The 22,008-nt window shown below is 38.7% G+C and overlaps 2 protein-coding genes across 4 annotated transcripts in view; one reads left to right on the top strand and one right to left on the bottom strand.

Annotated features, from left to right (window-relative positions):
• DOCK2 (dedicator of cytokinesis 2) overlaps positions 1 to 22,008 on the top strand; it is a 164,339-nt gene that overhangs the window by 69,679 nt on the left and 72,652 nt on the right. The gene's annotated exons all lie outside the window — the stretch shown is intronic.
• The window catches only part of INSYN2B (inhibitory synaptic factor family member 2B), a 30,104-nt gene continuing 11,076 nt past the window's right edge, over positions 2,981 to 22,008 (bottom strand). Inside the window, exons 3-5 of one of the 2 annotated variants that reach the window (XM_027682718.1) lie at positions 11,326 to 13,494; positions 8,240 to 8,314; positions 2,981 to 4,845 (exon numbers count right to left, since the gene is read on the bottom strand). In XM_027682718.1, the coding sequence (XP_027538519.1) occupies positions 4,659 to 4,845; positions 8,240 to 8,314; positions 11,326 to 12,698 (1,635 nt within the window). In that variant the 5' untranslated portion in view covers positions 12,699 to 13,494 and the 3' untranslated portion in view covers positions 2,981 to 4,658. The remainder of the gene's footprint in view (positions 4,846 to 8,239; positions 8,315 to 11,325; positions 13,495 to 22,008) is intronic. The other variant, XM_027682719.1, reaches the window with a different exon arrangement.

Here is a 22,008-nt window from a genome sequence, read left to right as displayed (position 1 = left end):
ACGCCACACAGAGAGGTTTTTAGACAATATTTACATACACTGTTGTGCACATGAAGACTTTGCCAAAAAGAAAACTGTGTGCTCTGTTAAGCAAAGCTACTCTAGAGCTTCCTCTGTGGGGAAATAATGACCAGAGGAACTCTTTGGAGAGCTGCTGTGGCTGGAGAATCCCATATATTCAAATATACTCATGGCCTAGCTAAAAGGTACAGATGTTTTGTTCAGTATTCCAATTTAAATCCTTGCTCTACCTGGAAAAGCTGCAGAATGATTCCATAAATGCCTACCAGTTTTCCATTCATTTTTCTTTTTCCAAAGAACAGCTGTTCACCTCCTTTGTAACCTAAACCTTTTTTATTATTAATTGACTCCTGAAACCTAATAAAACATCTCATTTTATTGCAAAAGATAACATCACATTAAAGGGCCTGAAAATGTACAAAACATACATTAGAGAATAAATTTCCCTAGGAAGATGGTTTGTATCTAAGCTGGCAGGACTACTAAGTACTGTGGCTTTTTCAAAAGAGCTGTAGTGCACAAAAGTGTCAGAAGCCCTGCATGAACTGCTGTTATATGAGAGAGAAATCAGTATTTTATCCATACATTCTTAATTTTTAAAGAACGATTTCTAACACAGTAATTTTGGAATATACCATGTTCTGTGCAATGTTTTATAAATAGCATATTTTAGTTGTCATTTAAATACATATTTTACAGAAACCCCACAATATGTTTTAGTCAAGTGCTGTCAGGTAGCTGTGATTTGTTTGGGTTTGTTTCTCATTGACTAATGGGGGTTTTGTGGGGTATTTCTAGATTTTTGCTTAGTAATGTGTTTGTATTCCTAAAATTTCTTTCCTATTCTGGGAGCCGGTTTTAGGGATTACACTGTGATTTTGTAAATCAGAGAAGTTTTTCGTAGCCACTACTCTTATCTTCCAACAGTCTCCCAGTTTCTATTGCTTTTCCAATCTTGACATCATAAATTGGATAATGTGTCTCTGGTAATTTTTTATTTCTTATGGGAATTGATAATTAATTCCTAAACTATTTTAAAAATATTGAACAACAAGAGGAAACAACAATGCTTACACATTACGTTTTTATATAGCCAAGATTCTCCAACTAAGTGTTACAAAGCTCTTAAATTTTAGTTATTTTGTTGCTAGGACATACAAATTTCTATGTTAAATCTAAACAAACCAGTAACCAAGCATTACTTTTGTGCTGATGGATCTTGGCTGATGCATCCATGACACCCCCCCACTGTTACCTTTTAGTGTGACAAATAGTCTTTTGTTCCAATGTTCCCTTTAAAGTTTTATGTAGAAAGCCTTTTGTGTGTGACAGACTAGGGATAATAACTCCTGGCATTTAGTAGGTGTGGTTTGATTGTGAAAATATGATGCTTTTTCTTTGGTAGGGATAATTTACTTCTGCAGTACTTTTACTTTATTTTCAGTGAAATTACTGTAGGATTCCATGAAATGCCTGCTAGTTTTCAATTTTTCTTTTTCCAAAGAAAAAGTTGTTTATTATTAATTGACTCCTGAAAACTCATAAAAATATCTCATGGTAATCAGAGCCTCGAGAAAAGGAATGAGGGAGTTCTGTCTGTGTTATAGACAACCCCTGAGTTTAGATCTAATACATATTTCAGAATTTGACTCTTGCTGCTACTGCTGACACAAAAAAAAAAATTCTCCCTTGTTGTTCTGAAGTCTTGAAATAGAGAACTCCAGGACAACCTTCCTGAAGGAGAGTGCTTTAGCAGCACTGGAATTTCATGTTTCCTCCCGAGGAAAACAGATGTCTTGGAGAGGGTGAGTTTGAAAGCTGAAGGCAGAGAGACAAACGACTGTTCTCCTGCGGCAGCAGCGGGAGCTGAGGGTCCAATCCCTGGATACCTGCAGTGCTTCCCTCCTGCTGCGTGTGCAGACGGCACAAAGGGAATTTCGTATCCCTGTGGGGGTAATCCAGACTTTCCCGAGGGAGAGGGAACTGAAAAACAACCGACTTGAGAATCTGGAAAACAGAAGATAATTTTGACTTGGGAGATTAAGGATTAAAAATCGCCCGCGGTTCTGAAGTCCATCACGCTCAGACATTAAATTATAAATCCTGTGAGCATTTATATCAGTGTAGTTCAGTTTTCCAGGAGTATTGATGCCTGTTCAGGCTGTAAGAAAGACTTAGAGCCTTATTTGCAACTTCCTTTGGTGGCACTCTCTTAAACCAAAGCGAATCTCTCTGTTCCTGCAGAGTTTTCCTGCCCCCAGGAATTGGTTGGTACTCTCTGGTGAACCAGAGTGCTGGGGTTTGTTTAATTCAAATCATCTGGATCCTTTGAAGATACAGTGAAGGCATCACATGCATTATGTGTGCAAACCCAAAATCAAATAGCTTAAAAGGAGGTTTTTTTGTTCTTATTAACAAAAAGAAATACAAAAAGATTGCTTTCATATAATAAATTTTTAAAAATCAGTTCACTGCAGAAAAAAACTTCTGGTTTTACTGCTGTTACACCTGTTGGTACTGCTTATTATTATACCTTTACCGCAGAGAATATTAGTCTTAAAATGCTATTTTAATACACAAGAATAACTTAGACACTAATAAATCCTTCATTATATCAGTTATAGAGTACTTGAGTGTAACATAATGATGTGTTCTGATGCAGTAATTTAATTCTTACCTTTGTTGTACCCACGACCTATTATTGAAGAGCTTTTCTGTCCCACTAAATCCATTTTGTTGCTGGTAAAAATTAATTTCCTTCTGAAAAGCTTCTACAATAATGATAATTTCATGCCTCTCATTTATGTACTCACTGAACTTAACATGGAATTGTTTTTTAAAAGTGTCAGTCCCCTCAAATTTTGATAAATTAAGCCATGACATATTGCATACTTTCTTCTAAAAGACTAGTTCTATTAAAAAAAAATAAAATTAGTTTTTCCAGACAAAATTCTTCTGTGAAAAATTGGTTTTAATGTGTTTTCAAATGTGTAATTAACCCTAAGTATTCAAGGAACAGAGAAGTGTACAAAAAATGTACAGACATTTTAAATTAACATTGCACAATTAATACAGTATGACTTAGAAAAATAGGATGCAGGGGTTAATCTATGGAATACCCTGAACCAGGGTCACTAAGAAAAGGTCTGCAGTACATTCCACTAAACTTGCTTTGGGAAACCTTTTCCCCTTTGCCTCCCATATGAAAGGTGACCACGTTCTCATGAGTAAAATAATAGTATAATCAGCCCTAAATTAGGTTCCATTGGCATTCCCTGTGCTGACTGGTAAATCCGTTATTTTTGGAGGCAAGAAGTCACTGTATTGACACTTGATAAAATCTTTTCAGCATATATAATTGTTTGTGTAGTACGGATAAGTTCATTAAATATTCTTTTTATGTCCCATTTTGTATCATGTATCGACTTACACCTTAAGGCCAAAAAAAACACAGCTTGGGATATTTTAATATAGTGATACAGTCTTAAATAGACAGACTGGGCAGGTGCTTTAGTAAGACAGGAGCCAAAATAGTTATTCCTCTTTATCCAGCAATTGTGTGATGACATCTGAGGGATCGTGTCCAGTTTTAGGCTTCCAGGTAGAGGAAAGACATCAAATTACTGGAGGCAGAGAGCCAAGCTGCCTGTGGGCTGCAGCAGGAGCGTGGGAGGAGAGGCAGTGAAAATTGGGTTTGTTCAGTCTTTAAGAGGTGAAGGCTCAGGAGAGAGGTCTTGTTATCCATCTTGTTCTCCCTCCTGTTCTTCCTGAGGGTGCTTTTGGCCAGAGCGAGATGTGATGGGCACAGCTCAGAGTGCTGGAGGTTAGGAATAAAAACTGGAGCAGCCTCTCCCAAGGAGTTTGGGCTTCTTGTCTTTGCAGAGACTCAAAACTCAAATTCACTTAATCTGACCTTGCTTGAGTAGGGGGTTAAGACCAGAGTTACCACGATCTTCTCTTGTTTTGTGATTCCCCAGTTCTCTCCAGAGAAATCTCTTGAGTGGCTGAAACTTCTGAATGGGGGCTTTTTATAATGAACAAATAAAAGGGCAGAGTAAAACTTAAACCAAAATTCCTTTTTCTGTTGTTGTTCAATATTAGATGAATGACAGCAAGAAAAATATTTCGGTGGGGGTGTGGAATAATTATGATTATCTCCTTTGAGGAGAGACTTGTATGAGCAGCATAGGTTTCCCTGAATTTGTTCTTGATGGTGTGGTTTGTTCAAAGATCAATGAAGTTCTTCCCTTCCAGTCCAAGTTGTTTATAAACAGGAAACGAAGGCTGTGTGACATGCTTACCTTCATCTACCATGTGGTTTTTTTTTTAAAGTAGAGATTTGAACCTTGCTATTTTTGGAAAGTTGAAAAAAAATGTCTTTAGAAAGCATATGAAAGTGTCCTTGGAAAAAAATGAGAGAGCTTCCTTTTGAAAGAAACATTTTCTCTTTTGAAAATAGTATCTTCATGCACCTTTATTCGGTGAGATAATTTAACTAAATTCAACTATTTTGATTTTTCAGATACCCTAATTAAACATTCTTTACCTCTGTGGTTTTGTAATAGCACATTTCAGGCCTATACTCCTGAGCTCTTTCTGTTCTGGTGTCTTGAAATATAAAAGGAGGCATAAGGAAGTCAAATCCACCAAAAGCATTTTCTTTTCATCTTTTTTGTTTTCCTCCTTAACTCCTTTTTCTCCGGAGCTGGAGGATCAGGTGGTGGCTTCTGAGGTGAAGCTGAAGCTGGATCTTGCTCTGCATCATCCAGTGTTTTCAAAATCTGGTGAAATCTTCCTTCTTGTTGTCTGAAGTCATATTCTACACTATGGAAAAATGAAGAGATTTAAGCTAGTAAGTGAGAAATTCCCTCTTTAAAAACACCTGGAAAGGATGTTTATATCATCAGAATAACTTGACATTATTCAATAACAGAACATGGTGAAAACACGAGCGTGTTTTGGTTTCTGCTTTGACAATAAATTAATTCACTCTTTTTTTTAAGGGAAATGTTTTACTTTATGTGACTTAACAACTCCAGCATTTTGCCCGAAACAATGGGAGAAAAATTAAGGGAGAAAAAATGAAAATGTACCAGAATGACCTTTCAACGCATTTTACTCAAAGGTCAGGTTTTGATACCATAATCTAACAGTCATATGCTTGGAATTAATTAAAAACTCTCATGCTTAACTGTGTTAAATGTGAATGTCTCCCACTAGGAGACAGGCTAGGAGCAAAAATATATGAAAGTGAGCCAATATGTAAGTCTTTGAGATAAGTGGTGTTAGTTAACAGGAAAGTAGAACTCATTTTCTCCACTGAAACCCCTAATTATTATTAATGTCAAATGAGAGCCAGGATGTTAATTAGATAACAGCAGATGAGTGCATAGAAATCAATGTAAGGTTAAAAGAGTCAGTGTGGACAGTGATTAAGCAGGACTGTATTTTCTTTATTTCAATCATCTTTTCTGGCCAGGAGAGTGGGTTCTATCAGCTGTGTCTGCTGGGCAGGTTTTAGGAGGCAGGGGGAGAGTAAAAAAGTGGTATTTTTCGTAATCCAAGCACAATCTGAGGATTTTTTGGGATGTCCCTTCAAGGCCCTGAATTGATTTTGGCACCAATTAGAAGAAATCTGTGAAGTTAGTAAATATGTATATTCTGAACACTTTTTGTGAGTATTTTTATGTATATAGAAATCCATAAAAATTGTTAAATAATACTTTAAGCTTAACTAGAAGCTTGTTTCCTTATAATTCATGTGTTTGGGGTTTTTTAAATGAAATAATACAACTCAGCTGGTAAAAAGAAAGCAGTAGGATTATTCTGATTTAGAAAAGCGGGAGAATGATCCTGAACAAGAAGCAAGACATAATAAATATAAAAGAGGTAGAAGAAAGTGATATAAAACCAGTGTCTCTGGCATTTTATCAGCTTATTGCTAAAGCTGCAACTTAATACTTTTCAGTAGTCATGAATACTAAATGTTGGGTTTCTGGCACGTGTAAAGGTAACATCTGCTCCTAGTCCTATTTTCTGCCCTTCTTCAGAGTTTTTAATTTCATGTTGGAGAGATCATCTCCAGAGGCAAGAGGTCGATTCAGTCTTCATTTAATACTGTCCATGAGATGCCCAGATAACTGGTTTTGTTTGCTACTTGCATTTGTTTATTATAAACAAACATTTGTGTTACATGATCTAGATTGAAAATCCCAAGTCTGGAATCCCTGCTGGGGAGTTAATAAAGCCAAATATACCGTCACTGTTAGGCAGAAAAGCTCTTTATTACTTTACTGATCGGTGTAATCCACACTGGGATTTATATGAGATTAGTGCATTGTTTGACTCAGGGACTGCTTAAAATGTGTGTGATAAAGATGGTTCAGTGACAGCAACCCCACATCCTGCATCACTGAAGAGCTGGGTTCTTTAGGAGCAGGAAAACTGGGAGCAAGATAAAACATTTGATTCTATAATTAATGAAAACAGTGGCGCTGCGTTAGGGGAAAAATACTTGCAAGGACCTTTAGGCTACATAAAATATAAAAAAATTACATGAGTTTGTCTAGGGCAAACACTGATAATTCTTCTTAGAATGTTGTCTAAATTCAAATGTTAGTCACTCAGAATACTTTTTTCATAACCTCATCTTGTGGAACATTTCTGTAAAGTGAAAACTGTTGTTCCCTCACTGTCTCCTGTTTCTCTCTTAAAACTAGAAACTTTTTAGAGCAACAGTGTTCTCTACATGTTCTACTAATCATTGCCCTGCAAAACCTTCAGACACCATTATCATTACAAACTACCCAGGAAATAAAAAAGGCACATCAGTGTTTTCTTATTTCCTCTTTTCTTTGGATAATTGTGCCACTTGTTCAGGACTTTTCCTGCATTGAAACTTAAAACCACAAGATAACCAGCATGGTTTATTCTTCAGCCTGTGCTAAAGGGTAGTTTGTACATAATTTCTAGAGAGTGACCTGTTCGTGTCTAGTCCAATCATATACACAGAGATTTTTTTGTTCAGAGATGATGACCAAGCAAAGGAAATCTGCTTTGTCTTGGATCTTCCTTTTTATACAGATGCACTCTATGCTCTTGGATAAGTCACGTTACTTCCACCGTGGAAATTACTTCCCAGTGGGCTGTGAAGAAGATGAACAGCTTTGTCTCAGAGGAGTTGTGGTGTTTAATTTATGATGTCTTGGTTACTTTGGGATTTCATTGCCAGAGGTTTAGGACATCAGTACCTGGCTGAGTTGGGTGTTGAACAACAGTTTCCAGTGCTTTGTTCAGTTTATTAAATTCTTTAACAAATTTGGCTCATGTAGAAGATGTGGTGTGAAAAACACTTCCATGTTTTCTATTCCTTGTATCCCTTAAAAAAAATTAAAGTTATATTGCTTGCAAACTGGCAAAGATAATGGTCTGCCATGCTCTTTGAAATAAAGGAAAAGGTTTCAACCTAAAAGAGAAATTCTCTTACCATTTATTTTTGTAAATATAGTCAAGTAACCCAAGATTTGGGTTCTCTGCCTCATAACTGAGGCTGCAGAGATGAGATAGTGTTTATAAATTAGAGGAAGCCTTATAAAATCCCTTGCTGAGTGGACAAGCCACATGCAGAGTACAACCAAGACTTCGTACCTGCTGGTTTTGGGTGGATAACTGGGGAGCTGGAGGCTCTTACAGTGTGTTTTTACAGACGTAGTGTTTGAAACATGTACAGCTTCCAGGACACAGTGCTGCAACGTTTTTTTTAGTCAAATTGCACTCTCTTAAATTAATAACAAATAGCTACAGAAGTGAGAAGTGTGGGAGTTTAATTTTTGTGAACTGTAGCTGTAGCTCACTGGCATTTGGAGAGCTGAGTGTTTATCTTTTTCAAGATCTTAGATGTGTTACAGAAATCCCAGCTTTAAAAATGCAACAAACAGAGGAATTTCATCGTCAGAAATGGCATCAGAGGTTTTCAAAGCACAAGTAAGAATGCTGTGAAACCTTAGTGGGGAGTTTCTATTCGAATTCTCAGCCAACACCAATATCAATTGTTTTCTGCTTGGGAAACAAAAAGAAATACCTCATACACACCACTTGGTGTTCTGTTAAAAACTGGATTAGTCATAGCTGAGGCATTTTATAGCTGCGAGCAAAACATTGTGTTGTTCAACTGGAGGGAGATCCAGCCCATGCAGAACTGTGGGAAGGAGGGAAGTACCTGTAGATGATGCAGGCGGTGTTCTGGCAGGTGCTGCAGTTGTTCAGGTCTTGCCCAGTGTGGTAGAAGTTACGCCTGTAAGAGACAGCAACTCGTGTAAAGTGTATTTATGGATACAGCAACAGGTCTCTGAACCTTTTATGAACAAAAATTCACCACTTCCATCATCCTTACTAAAAATTCTGGTGTCAAATTCTAAGTTAGAAGGTTGCTTTAAAAAACACAAACCCCGTGATTCTTGTCTTGCATCTTTCCCACCTCGGGCTGTTTTAGGATTCTGTTTGTTGGTTCTTGCATGAATATTTGTTATGAAAACACTTAGACGTGCAACTGTTTCTTACAAACCCACTTTAAAGTGTTTAAAAATCCATGGTTTTGGTGAATCAGTCTGATCTTTGCCCTTATGCTTTCCAGTCTTTCCTCTTCTTGTGTTTCCTTATTGAGTCAGATTTCTACTGCTCATAGCATATAAATTTGGAGTGTTGAGAACAAAAGAAAAGGGATTTTTATACTTAACACCAACCGGAGCTGAATTATTTTTATCAAACTGTTGTTTTATCAAACTGTTAGAAACAGTTCAAATTTGGTGGTTCATTTAGTCTGAAGGATGAGTAACTCATATTTAACAAGTTTTATTTGGATTAGGAGAGAACAGTTGGTACCAAAATAAGTTCCTGATTGTTTTGGAATTAAAATGGAAGTTCTCCCTGTGCATCTATACATCTATACAACTTGGAATGTTCACTGTCACTGCTGGATGATTCTGGCAAGATGGATTGAAGCTTCTCATTGAATCCCAGTGTTAAATTTCAAGGTATTTCACAGATTTTTTCCTTTCAACCTTGTGGTAACTTAAAAGAAATGGATTATAAATGTTGCTGGATAATTTGACTGTGCTTCCCTGCAAATTAATCTTTGCTATAGTCAGATTTTCAAATGGAAACCTGGATTTGTAATTGGAACTTGTGCAGTCTCTCATCCAGAACTCTATGTAGGGGAGAAGGTGGGGGGATTCTTTCCTGTCATTTCTTAAGGAAGCACACTCCAGGTGGTAGTTGGATGAAGAATACAATAGAGAAGTGATTGCTTAAGCTGGACACAGACTTGGGTCCCTGCCTCAAATCTTGCCTCTTACCTGAACTTTTGGGTTCTGGGGTGCTATAAATGTTCTTTGCATTTTTGCTTTCAGTATTTGATTTTGTCTGTTGTGTTGTTAGAAAGTTGTTGGTAGAAAATCATATGGAACAAGCTTCAGGGAGAGGATAGCTGGAACTGAGCTGTATGGGAGAAGATTTTGTATGGAATAACAATTTATGTGGGCCCAGTGGAAGCTAATAGAAGGGTTTTCACTTTAACAGCCAGGTGGGCATTAGTGGTTAATGTTTCCAGATAAAAAAGGTAATCTGTATGGAGTAAAACAACATGCTAACTAGATTTCTATTATTTTAAATTTTTTAGTGAGTGTAAATTCATATTTGGAGTGTGAATTGGATAGTTATTCATCACAAATGGAAGAAGTTAACTTTAATTACCAACTAAAATACTTTGTAAAGGAAGGAATTCTTCCAAATGGATTTTTCTTTGTTTTTCTGCAAAAGTTGTAAGAAAGTTGGGGCACATGAGAACAAATGCAAAGACCTAATGCTGGGTGATGTGAACAAGGCAGGGTTGTGCTCTGTGCTATTTCTATACGACTTGAACCCAAAACCCTCAGTGCAGCCTTCCTGTGATGTTTGCACAGTTGGTGGAAATGTGGAATATTATCTGATTTATTCATTAATTTTAATCAGTAAATACTATTGATACACATGATCTGATTTTAAAATTGAGGGTGCTGTTTGATTCACAAAGCAGTTGGGCATAAGTGATTATTCTACATGCCTAAGCTGCCTGTGCTGAGGATAAAATTATTCGTGATAACATAGACTTCATGTTGTTTTATCTTTAAAAAATAAATTAAAATGGAACCTTTATTATCTTAATACTTTGACAGATTTATCTACGAGTTTTTCAAAGATAAGTTATTTGATGGATATACTACATTATAACCAGACAGAACTGTCAAGTTGCATTTACTGTAAGTGGGAGATGCTGTTAATGGTGTGGAAAGCCTGATTAGGATATTCTGAAACCTGGTTTGAGTATAGAAATATTTAGAATTCTATTTTAACCTATGAAGGTGTCCATTCTTTAGACCTTAGTTGGATTTATAGTATTACTGTTATTTATAATGCATAAATAAGTGTATAAATACTGCTGGCAGCCTTAGCTAGTGACATAAATACAGGTCACTCATTATCACTGAGCTGCAGAAAGCAGAGTTCTGAAATCTGAGATTCTGAAGTGAGTTCTTCCCAAGAGTCTTTACTCCCTCTGTGTCCTTAGTTCTAATCCTTTTCAAGCACCTCCCTCTGCTTCCCATGAAATCTTCCTGACCCACTGAATCTCTCCAAGTTCACTTGGCATTGTGGCTTCCCCTATTCCCAAGGCATTCCCTTGAAGCAGCTCTGCTGTTGGTGGTGTCATGAAACATAACCAGCAGTGTGGTCCCAAACAGCAGATGCTGTTCTCTAACCACTATTCCTTCTGCTTGTTTTTGGAGGCAGTAATGATTTATAGTAATGATTTACAGAGCAGGAGAGTGGCTTTTGTGATATCAACTGTGTCAGCTCTAGGGCTGCCTGGGTGCTAAGTGTGTGTCTGACTTTGCCACGGGTTACACTGCTGGAGTACATTGGACTCTTGGGCTTTGATGTTCTCCTGCATTCAGATTTTAGTCAGCTGGAGACTGATAATTTTCAGGTGTCAGTGGCTTCATATCAAACACCATCAATCTAAATGAGAAAGGGAGTTGTTAAGCTGTGTCTCACTGAAATTAGTAAAGGCAGTGGCAGCTAAAGCCAAACTATTAAGAGACTTTTTTCTCTGTTGAGGCCCAATTACCATAAAAAGGGTGTAAGATGCCTTTTCTGCAAACTCATCTTTAAACATCAGAAGAGGTATATTTTTCAGGAGCAAAGGTTAAAAGAATGCTAACATCTACTTTACACTTCTAATGAATTACTAATATTAAAAATGCACCATACCCTTCACTCAGTGCTCTGGATTTTTCCAGGTCTTGGATTACATTCAAAAGGACTTTAATCTTCTCCTGGTTGGACTGCAAGGATTCCTCTACAGACTGCAGCCTGCCTTGGAGGGCACAGAGTTCGCCATGTGCCAAGTGAATTTGATTTATTTCACTAATCTCTTGGTTGGTTTGCGGTTTGATTTCATTCCTTGGCGGAGAAGACTTGGTGTGAAATCCTTCTGAACAGCTGTTACACTGGGCAGCATCTGACTGGCTGGAATTCTTCTGGATTTCAGGCTCACATGCCAGAGCAGGTTTTGGTGGGTCACTGCTGGTCGCTGCCGTGGGTGTGTGATCACCTGGTAATGTCACACAGCTGGAATCTGGTTTGTGCTCTCCTGCCTGGTGACAGTCTCTGAGGGAACAGGGAGATGAGCTGTGATTTGATGGAGGTGACAATGGAGCGCTTTCCTTGCTGCTGGCATCTCTGCTGGCTACAGAATCACTTTTCCCCACTTCCCAAGCAGCAGGATGGGGATCACATTCCCTGCAGTTGGCAGAATTGTTTAGGCAAGGCTCTGCTCTTTCAGGCTCAGAGGACAGTGTGCTGTTCTCATTGCTTTCAGTGCCGTGGGTGACAGTAGAGGAGTGCAGGGAATGACTTGGATCCATGGCTGTGTCTGGTGCATCCATGGAAACATTTCTGTCCTGTGGAAAGCTCACGTGTATGTATTCAGGCACCTGTGTGGACGCAGTTGTCTTCTCTGACGCTGAGGAATCATCTGAGTAGATGGGCCCGTTGCTTTGTGCTTTTGGTGCTCTTTGACTCAACTGCCCGTCCCCCTCACTGTTCCTGCATCCGTCCTCCACATGGTTTGTTATCCTCAGGTAACAGAGATCTGCAGACATGATGTCCTGTTCACAGAGGCTGCCATTTAGCTGGATGGGATGTGCAGGCTCTGTTGGCATCTCTGTTAATGATTTACTTACTGTCAGCTTCTTCCTCTTAAAAACCGGGCAGTGTTTCCTGAGGCTGGGAGATGTTTGTATGGCGATATTCCGAAGCCCCTTCTGAGCCCTTGTTGGAAAAGTTGGAGAGCGAGTTAGCAAAAAATCGTGATCCCTAAAGATCTCTGGTTTTCCAGTTGGAAAAGCCACGTCTCGGGCAGGATGAGCCTCCAGCTCTGCCTTGGTGCTTACCCCATCATCCTTGAACCGCACTTGCTGGGATTTGGTCCTGCGGTGCTGGGGGTGCCTCAGGAAGTCTGCAGAGTCTAGGCTGTTCCTTTTCAGGAGCACTGGGCGCATTTTCATGGTTTGCTGGGCCATTGAATCACAGTTTAGAGTCTGTAAGTAACGTGTTTCCTTGCGACCCATTTCATTTGTCATTTGACCCGCATGTTAAGATCGTTCCCAAGATTTGAATTAACACTTTAATCCTGGGGCTGATCATTCTGCTCTTTGTTATCCCGTATACTTTTCACTGACGTGCTCTCCTTAGGGATCTTCGTTCAAATTTGATTGCTGATTAGACCAAACACTCAGATAAAGAAATTAAATAGAAAATTTACGGAAAGATTTCTTGTAGCCAGGGAATGCAGAAATCCTGGTGTCTGAAGCTAACATGATCTTTGTATTACAAAGCTGCAATAGGCTGTTACACTTATGGTTAACTAATTTAAAGGTAAGGTTGAGTCTATGGCTTTCCTGGTGTTTCTTGTTTGGCAGCAGCTCTCCATTAGTGATCCAGCTTTTTTATGATGGACCAGTCAGATATGCTTTATTTGCATGTTGTCTAAACAAGAAGCATAATAACTTTGGGGGGCATTTTCATTTCTGATGCATAGATTTACTGCTGGAATATATCCCTTTATACCAAACTGAAGTGCTTTCTTTAGAGATAGTTTTTCTTCTTCAGCCATCTTTTTAATGTTCCAGTTGAAACTAATCTTCTCAAACAGTTAAACAAAATGTAACCACTTCTGACCAGGGGAAAATCCAGCATCCAGTGGGGTTCAGTGGGAGAAGTTATTGATGTGTAGCTACTGCAGTTCTTGCAAATACAAGGCCAATCATATCCAAGGGGCTGGTTCAGTTCTGTCAGTTCAATTCTGTGAATACTTTGGCATCAGAAGAGAGGTCCAGACCAAATAACCAGCAAATGCAGAACAACAGAAAATGTTTCCTGAAAATTAAAAGACAACAGCTGTAGCTGAACAAACTGGCAAACAGGGTAATTTTTTTCTGCTGTCTCCCAACAAATTTTCATCTGCAGTGGTTCTGTAACTTTGGGAATGAGATACTTGTATAGAAACTGAAAAATGTATTATAATTTTGAGGCACCTAAAGTTTTTTTCATATGCAATACAAAGCACAAAAAATATTTATATATTTTTATCCAACGGATATAAAATATCACAGGCCTGAATCTGACCTCAGATACAGATTTTAAAACTTAGATTTGAAAATGGCCATTTAATCCTGTTATGGATGAAAAATCAAACACATACATGTACCAATATACTCAGTTTGTGTGCAGGAGACTGGGCTAGACAGCTCTGGTTTGCACATTTGGCCAGGGCTCGTCATGGAAAAACAAATGTTGAATATTTTGAATGGCCACTAAATCTTCCATTTCTGAAAATCAGTCAGGACAGTAACATAGTCACAGTGACTATGTATTACATGTGTGATAGACTTCCTCAGAAATGTGAATTCTTCTATCCCCAATCATTCTAGAAGAGTCTGAGCCCTGGTTCAGGATGTGCAATGAGTAGTACTGGACCAGTAGCAGATTTTAACAGCTCACTTTCAGAACTCACACGTGGGATGTACCTGAATATCAAATATTTTTCCTGTATTTTTAATAAGTTAAACTAAATCTGAATCTGGTTGCCAGAACAGAATAGGGATAAGAGGAGAAATTTATGCAAAATATGGGATATATTCTATGAGATTTTTAAGAATCCAACAGAGTTCGGTTCCAGGATTACAGTGATTTTCAAGGTTGGGGCTAAATTCTCAACATAGTGCTAATTTACCATTAACTCTGTTCCCTGTTAATTCACTGGTCGTTTCATTAGCCTTAGCACTTCCATTAGCTCAGAACCTTTTATTTAAGGTTTTAAGCATTAAACAGACTCTACCATATTTAATTTAGGAGAACTGATGAGATGGGTGCAGTGGGAAAGATCTTGTTACAGGATATAGCAAACTGTTCTGGAGCATCATGTAACATTTAGGCACTGTAATATAATTTAAGCAAAGTAGTAATGTGATATTATTCTATTATAAAGTTTTAGAAGAAAATGAGTGTTGGATTATTTCTCCGCGGAGAGAAATGTCACATTAAATATTGAGGGAATCAATATGTGCATTAACACCAAATTTTACTTTGATGATATGCAAGAATTAAGTACTGAAATCACTGCAGTGTTTGTGCATTGGAAACAAGTATCACAATAAACAAGTCCAACAGTTTCTGCAAATAACATTCCACTGCCAAGTTCTGAATTCTCATATCATCCACTAATTACTGGAGACTTTTTACAGTTTTGTTTGAGAATTTATCCAAATATTGCAGTAGCATTCTCCACTTCCCACCACAGCTGCTGTGCTCCAGGCAGATGGACTACTTTGAAACTTATACTTGCCCAATTAAATTCAGAAAGAAGCTTTAGAAAGCTAATCCTTTGTGTTTTAAATACAAGTAAAAAGCCCTTAAGGGTTTTATGAGAGCTCTCTCCTTTGGCTGCAGAGGCATGTGAGTGAGATTCCTGCATTCTTAATTTGCAAATTGCTATTTTAACTCTGTTGGTTTTCAGCTTCCTTGGCATCCAATAATCTGGAGTTCAGACAAATCATAATGAAAGTTTTGATGCTGTTATTTATATTAAATCAAGCTGAAGTAGAAAATACATGGGTAGGAATGCTCAAATATTTGGATTGAAAACCCAGACTGGTGAATTTCAATGAGTTATAGGTGTCTGTGCTTGAGTTAACAAATCAGTGTAACATTGCCAATTACTCGGTTTAAATAACATTTTCCCTTGCCCAGGAACTAATTCCTCACTCTTTTCTGGCACAGCAATTTACAGGCCTTGTTTTGCTCATTATTTCACAGAGAGCAAAGTATGAAAAATCCTGAGGTTCCATTTTATAGAAATGCTTTCAATGTATTAATTTAACTTCAGTCACTCATAACAAAAAGCATAAGTGAGTTTTGAATTGATGTCTTGTAATAACAGTAACAGTTTGGGCAGCAGGAATTTCCTGGGGTTCAATGTGTGCTGTGGTTCCACGGCCTCACATCCAGCTCTGCAGCCTCTTCCTCCCCATCCCTTCCCATTCCTGATGCATGAGGACATTTCAAGCTTTGCTTTTCCACGTTTCGAGGATGTCAATCTGACTGATATTGCTGCATTTGTGACTTTTAGGCTTGGCTGATACTGTTAAAGCAAATCTTGCCTTTTAAAGTCTCTCCCTGCTTTGTGCACACATCTCTTAATGGTGGCAGTTACTCTTCAGTGGAAACTTAGTTTTGCTCCAGTGTACCTGTAATTAATGAATTGCTTGGAAAAGACCCAAGGCCAAATCCTGCCCCTTCAAACAACAATGGAACTGGTTTTCCAACCTGAGGACTGTGGGTTTGAGTTCCTAGAAATGCACACACAGCTCAGTTAGACTGCCAGGCAGGAGGAATTTGACAACAAATTGTTTTTCTTTATAATTATTCTCCCATCTTTCCTGCCTCTGCCTTCCTGATTTCTTCAAGAGAGTCAAACACATTTCTTGGTTCATATTTCAGTCTAATGACTGAAGCTGTGGGTAGAGGAGTGCAGCTGGTAAGGATAAATGGAGATTCTGGGGAATTGCATGAAGTGGAAAACCATGCAGCAAAGGACAGTGGGGATTTTGGAGGAGTGCAGATGTGTGAGAGTGGCAGTTATGGGCATTTTCTGCAGTTTGTGGAAAAAGTTAAATATTTGATGTGGCTTTCAAACTCATTCACCTGCAGTCAGTTCCCTTAATTTTCTATTTGACTGGTTTGCTCAGGAAATAAGTGTTTTTCCTTATAGTGAGCGTGACGTATTTGTAGTATTTTGGAGTTTCTTTATACGTGTTTTAAGGCCAGTACTTCTTGAAAAAAAGAAATGCTTGAGCAGATGCTCTTCATTAAATGTCAGTAGGTAAAAGCATTTTGTGAGGACTTTCAACAGGAAGATGATTCATGTAATTTTCCTTCTACTTCTGAGCATCTGCACTTTGAATTTCCCAAGTCCCTCAATGGCAGAGGGTTGGAACAAGGTGATCTTTAAGGTCTCTCCCAACCCAAACTTTTTTGATTCTATGAGAGCTGACAGAGCTGTAATAACTGTAAGATAACATATTCAGACTCAGCAGTTTTCTGTCATATCTGATTTGTGTCTCATCCTGGATAATATAGATTTTCTATGATGTGCAGCTAGATGGACATTTTCAGTTCAGAGAGCCAGCTTGATGTATTTAATTATGGTTTCCTAGGTGGGAGAATCATGATCCTCAGTTTCTAAGGAATTTATTTGACTGTCACTTCCCATTCACATTGCAAATCTTCCCAGTATTCCTAAAATATTGTTGGGACAAAGAGGCTGCACGTGTTGGGGCCCTTGTGATCTGTGTGCTCAAGCTCTCATTCCACGGGCAGGTTCACCCCTGCTTTTCACAAGGAAAAACCGGTGTCTGAAATGTGACTTTTTTAGTTAACAAGTCTGAATTAAGGCTCTAGGACATTGGTTTGGATTTGCTTTACTTCCAGTTCATTTTCTGTCTCCACCAGAAACTTCAGCAGTAGCTGTTGGCCAAGTTGATTAATTTGGCCATATCTCTTCTTTTTATAAAACTCATGTTGGTTTTACTCCTCAAAACAGTGAGAGATGTTGAGGATAAGTTTAGATACGTTTCTGAAATCCCTGGAGACTGCAGTGAAACACAAATCACCTGCTAGCATGAAGTGCTAGAGATGGATTTGAAACTATTAGAACAGGATGATGGTGAAAATTCTCTCTTTTTCCCTTTTCCTGCCTTCCTGCCGAGGGAAATGGATGGAAATGTGCTGAAAGTTACTGGTGAGCTGCAAGGAGGAATATTTTCAGATGAAAATGCATGACAGATGCAGAGCCTATAAAGTAAAATCAGTCCCCCAGAAGTGCAAATGTGCAGCTTATTGTGATACACAGGAAAGAGCTGGCAGGGAACAGGAAAGATGAACCTGCTGAGAGAGGTTTTTAAGTGGCCTCTGTGTCCAGGGACCGGTCGTTGATCACAAGGAGTCTTATTGCTTTGGGTCCCACAGAATAAAGCACATTTTATGAAGGTAAATATGTTTATTATGAGATGGAATAATTGGTGTAGCACAGTTTTGTGTCTGGAGTTTTCTCCAGTGCACAGCTTGCCTTGTGCAATATTCTTCTATCACTTGCTCTAATTGGGCACACACAGAATTCCTGGTTCTGATGCTGCTCCGGGCCACAGAGGAGCTCTTTGCATGTTCCTCTCTGTGCTCAGACCTTCCCCACAACACTGGTTTGGTTAGTGCTGAAGGAGCTTTCCTTGAGTTTACCTGAGAAACAAGGACTGAAGAAAAAGGCGTGAACTTTTTTACAAATCCTGCTTTGTGAGCCAACTCCAGGTGGGATCCAGGTGACTGGGGAGGATATACACAGATAAGGAATACAGGGTAGGATGTGTAAGCTTCTGTCCCCAAAAAGGGAACATTTCAGTGATGGCAGAGATTATAGGGTTTTGACTCTGGTTAATTTTATAGCGAGATTTGAAAATTACTTCAGGTTGGTGAGGCTGGGTAGAGAAGATGCTGTGATGTTTACTGCAGCAGAAAAATGGACTTAGCTAAGCAAGTTTTAGGAATGAAATTGAGTGTGGTTTGCCTATAATTTGACTGAGATGATGCAATGCCATTCTGCATGAAGTGCTGAAGATGCACTGAAAGATAAAGCCATGATGATCTTACTTCTCAGTACAACTTTCAGAACTATGATACTCAAAATTCATTTATTCTACTTTAATAAAAATAAAAGTTCTTTTCCTTTGAAAAGACGATACATTCCATTGGCTGTTCCAGGAAGAAAGGCTTCATGGATTAGAAAACATTGTTATCTCAGTATTTCTTCTGGAGCAGGCATTGGAAATTGTTCATGCAAGGTTTAGTGTCAGGAGGCAAGATACAACTCTTTATTCACTTAAGAGGAAAGTATTTCAGTCACACATTTATATATAGTGCACAAGCTGCATTTTTTTTCAGTGTTAGTTTGCAAAGACAAGTGTACTTAAAACTGAGAAATTTCTCTTGAAGAACTGCTTGAATGTCTCCAGGGGGATGGAAGTTATCCAACGTGACAGGTTGGGGAGCTGGAGAGTGTCCAAAGAGCTGGTTCATATCACAAAATTTCAGTGCTGTTTCTTAGCAGTTTGAAAAAACACTGCTAAGTACTTGATGTTTGTGCCACAGTATGGACACGTCTTACACCTTGGATTGCTCTGGGTTTATATTTAGGCTTTAGAAAATGCTAAAAGATATATATGTGATGCAGTTCTATAGGTAGCCTGTGCCTAGGCAAGTTTGCACATCTGTGGGGGTGTGACAGAGGCCTCAGCAGTTTGGTTACAGGTGGATTAGTTCATAAAACTGACCTTTTGAACTTCCTCTTGGGTTTTCAGTTATAACTATGCCTGGTAGAACAGCCAAACTTAGTATTTTTCCTGAACAGCAAACTTCAAAGCTGCATTTGTGTGGTTCCTGGGTGACAGGTTGCCACTGCCCACCCCCTTTCTCCTGATGAGACCCTGCTACAGGAAAAAACATTTAAAACCAGAACAATACACTCGCTGAAGACTGTGATTTCTACACTTGAGTTGTTTTCATCATTACAATATTCATTTACTCCTGAAAACCGACTTTTGATTGTACTTGCTGCAGCCCCTTAACTTTTTTCTGCTTTGTTTTCTTTTTTTTTCTAATCAATTTATCACTTCAGAGCAAGAATGACATGGCAGAGCTGAGTCCCAGGGTGTTCAGCAGTGTGCTGTGCTGCAGCTGTGTGTGCTGCCCTGCAAGCACTGAGTTTGCAGTTATCATTCTCTATAACTTCTTTTTTTTGCCACTTTAGTATGTGGGAGTATTCAGTAAATGTAAGGAGTCAACTGTTACTCTCACTTGTATCACAAGGCTGGATATATTGGGAGACAGTGAGAGAGGAAACCACGCCAGGATCTTGCTGAAACACCTTCTCCCGTGGCTTCTGTGTTTCCTACGGAAATATTGAACCCTGTGTGGAAGGATTGGGCCAGATCCCATCACGGTAACAGGGCTGGAATTTCAAATTTCAAACCTGCATCTTGAGGCTTTTTTTACCCGTGTTCCTTCAGGCCAGTATTTCATCCTCCTGAGGTGTGCTTTGTGTGCTCAGCTGAACGTCCCTCGCTGTCCCTCTTCCCAGATGCCAGTTTTGAAAAACATTTTCGGTGTGGGGGAATTGAGTTACTGCAGCTTAGACTGGGTTACCAGAAACTGGCTGACAGTAAGTGCTGGAGAGACTGGAATTATGTTTATTGGCTTTGGCAGGGCGGACGCAGAGAGTGACACTTCCCACCAGCTCCCAACTTCTGGGGGGAGCAGCTGCAGGTGGAGGGAGAAAGGAGGCTGGGATATGATGAGCTGAGGACTCCTCGGAGAAAATCTGTTCTCAGTTGTGACCAGGGCTGCTTTGCAGCATCACAGGGAGCTTTTCCTCAGGCTTTGGGATTTTGCAGTGTAGTCTGCTAAGTCAGTAATGCATTGGCATGTCTGCTCTTGGAATGTTTGCAAAATGAGGCAGTGGTACAGTTGGCAATAAGGTTGGTAGTGCAGGTTTTGTGTGAGTTCTGTGTTATTTTATCCTCAGCCTGTCAGTTATCCATTCTGGAGAGGGACTGGTGAGGAGTAGAGAGAGAGAGAAACCTCTGCTTTTAAAACTTCCTGCTATAAGTAATTTTACATCAAAATATACCAGCTTGGTGATGCTGGAGACAGGTATTTTGGGGGATTATAATTAAATAGATGAGAATTACATGATCAAGAAGCCTTTTGTCATGTTTGTTCCCTTCCTTTGACTTTGCAGTTGAAAATTTTATTCTATTTCATATTGTCCATAGTGAAGGAATTAAGGAAACTCAAAGTTAGGATTTATAAGACTTACAAGTATTTGGTAAAAACACAACCCTCAGTATCATGATTGTCTATTTAATGTTGCTTCATGTTGCAAATAAATAATGGGAAGGGACAACACAGGTGTATTTAGCTGTGCTTGTGTCTGCAATACTTCTCTTTAAATCCACGAGAACAGCTGCAGGTTTAGTCTCCTTTCTGAGCATTATGAAAGTCATTTTTTTCAGTCATGTTTTCAGTCTGGCTCACCAGCTTATGTATAATTCTCTGTGACTTTATTCTGTCATTTTATACACCACTTCTGTCCTGTATATTTTAATGCTCTGCAGTTTAATGCTGTTTGTGAGGTGCACAGATTATTATTTTGCAGAGCAGGTGCCTTTAAAAATGAATTGTAGCGTCGTTACTGACTGCCTACTACCTTTTCTAAAGGGGGAGAAGAATTGCTTTTGAAAAGCTTTGCTGTTTGTGAGGAGAGGATGTGGAAGGAGCCCACTTCAGTTAATTATTTATAGCCTGAAAAATAATGTAGCCTTACAATTGCTCTCCAAACTTTGCACCACTCCCCATGCTGGGAGCCCCAGGCATCAAGAGAAAGCTCCTCTGCAGCTCATGCTTTGACAGAGACACCCTGTCTAAGTTACAGCGTTATTATTGTGTGTAGCATTATTATATTATTAATATGTTTATGGCTAGATACTGTTTTTTTCTTCAAAGCAATAGAATGAAAAATCAATCAAATCTTGCCCCACTGGGGTAAGACAAACAACTGGCTAATTTGTTCTTCACACTTTTCAAGTTATAACATTATTATCATGTGTAGCATTATTTTACATTATTAATATTTTTATCGGTTTTTTTTGCTGGTTACTGCTGGCTTGGGACAGGTTAGGAAAGTTAAAATTGTCTCAGTACTGACAGGCACTGAGGAATGTGGGAATAAAGAGTGTTCAAAAAGATGCCAAACAACTTCTTTCTTGGTATTTAGAAAGAAAATATGTGTTTCTTCTTTATCCAAATCTTGTTTATTTTTTCATGAAGCAAGTTGAAAAGAGTCTGAATTACATAGGGACTGGACTCTTATCTGAAACCCAAATGCCCTTGATGTATGAGGGACTTAGGGTGATATGGTAAAAACCCCAAAACAAGAAGAGTGACTTTACAGTTGTTCTGTCAGCCTTGTAACTAATTGCTTTGGTATATTCAGCTCTTAATCTTGATAATATTCTCTATTTCTTAATATCAAAGAAATATGAATGTGAATAATTTCTTGAATACATAAATTCTTAGTGTAAAGAAATGGAGACTCAGCAGTTAGAGATTATTATTGGAGATGTCACAACACTCCCAAGTTAAGGGCTGAGATTCAGTGGCTGGGGGTCTTTGGCACATCACTGCTCATGGAAACAGAGGATGGAATTCTGTGCAACTCCATCTTAGGGGATAAAATAGTGCATGTGGTGAGATAATAAATTTAATATCATATCTGAAAGTAAT

The sequence above is a fragment of the Neopelma chrysocephalum genome, unplaced genomic scaffold (genome assembly GCF_003984885.1).
Source record: "Neopelma chrysocephalum unplaced genomic scaffold, ASM398488v2 Primary Assembly neopelma1_63, whole genome shotgun sequence".
In the NCBI taxonomy this organism is placed as follows: domain Eukaryota; kingdom Metazoa; phylum Chordata; class Aves; order Passeriformes; family Pipridae; genus Neopelma; species Neopelma chrysocephalum.
This window is presented reverse-complemented; position numbering and strand designations above follow the sequence as displayed.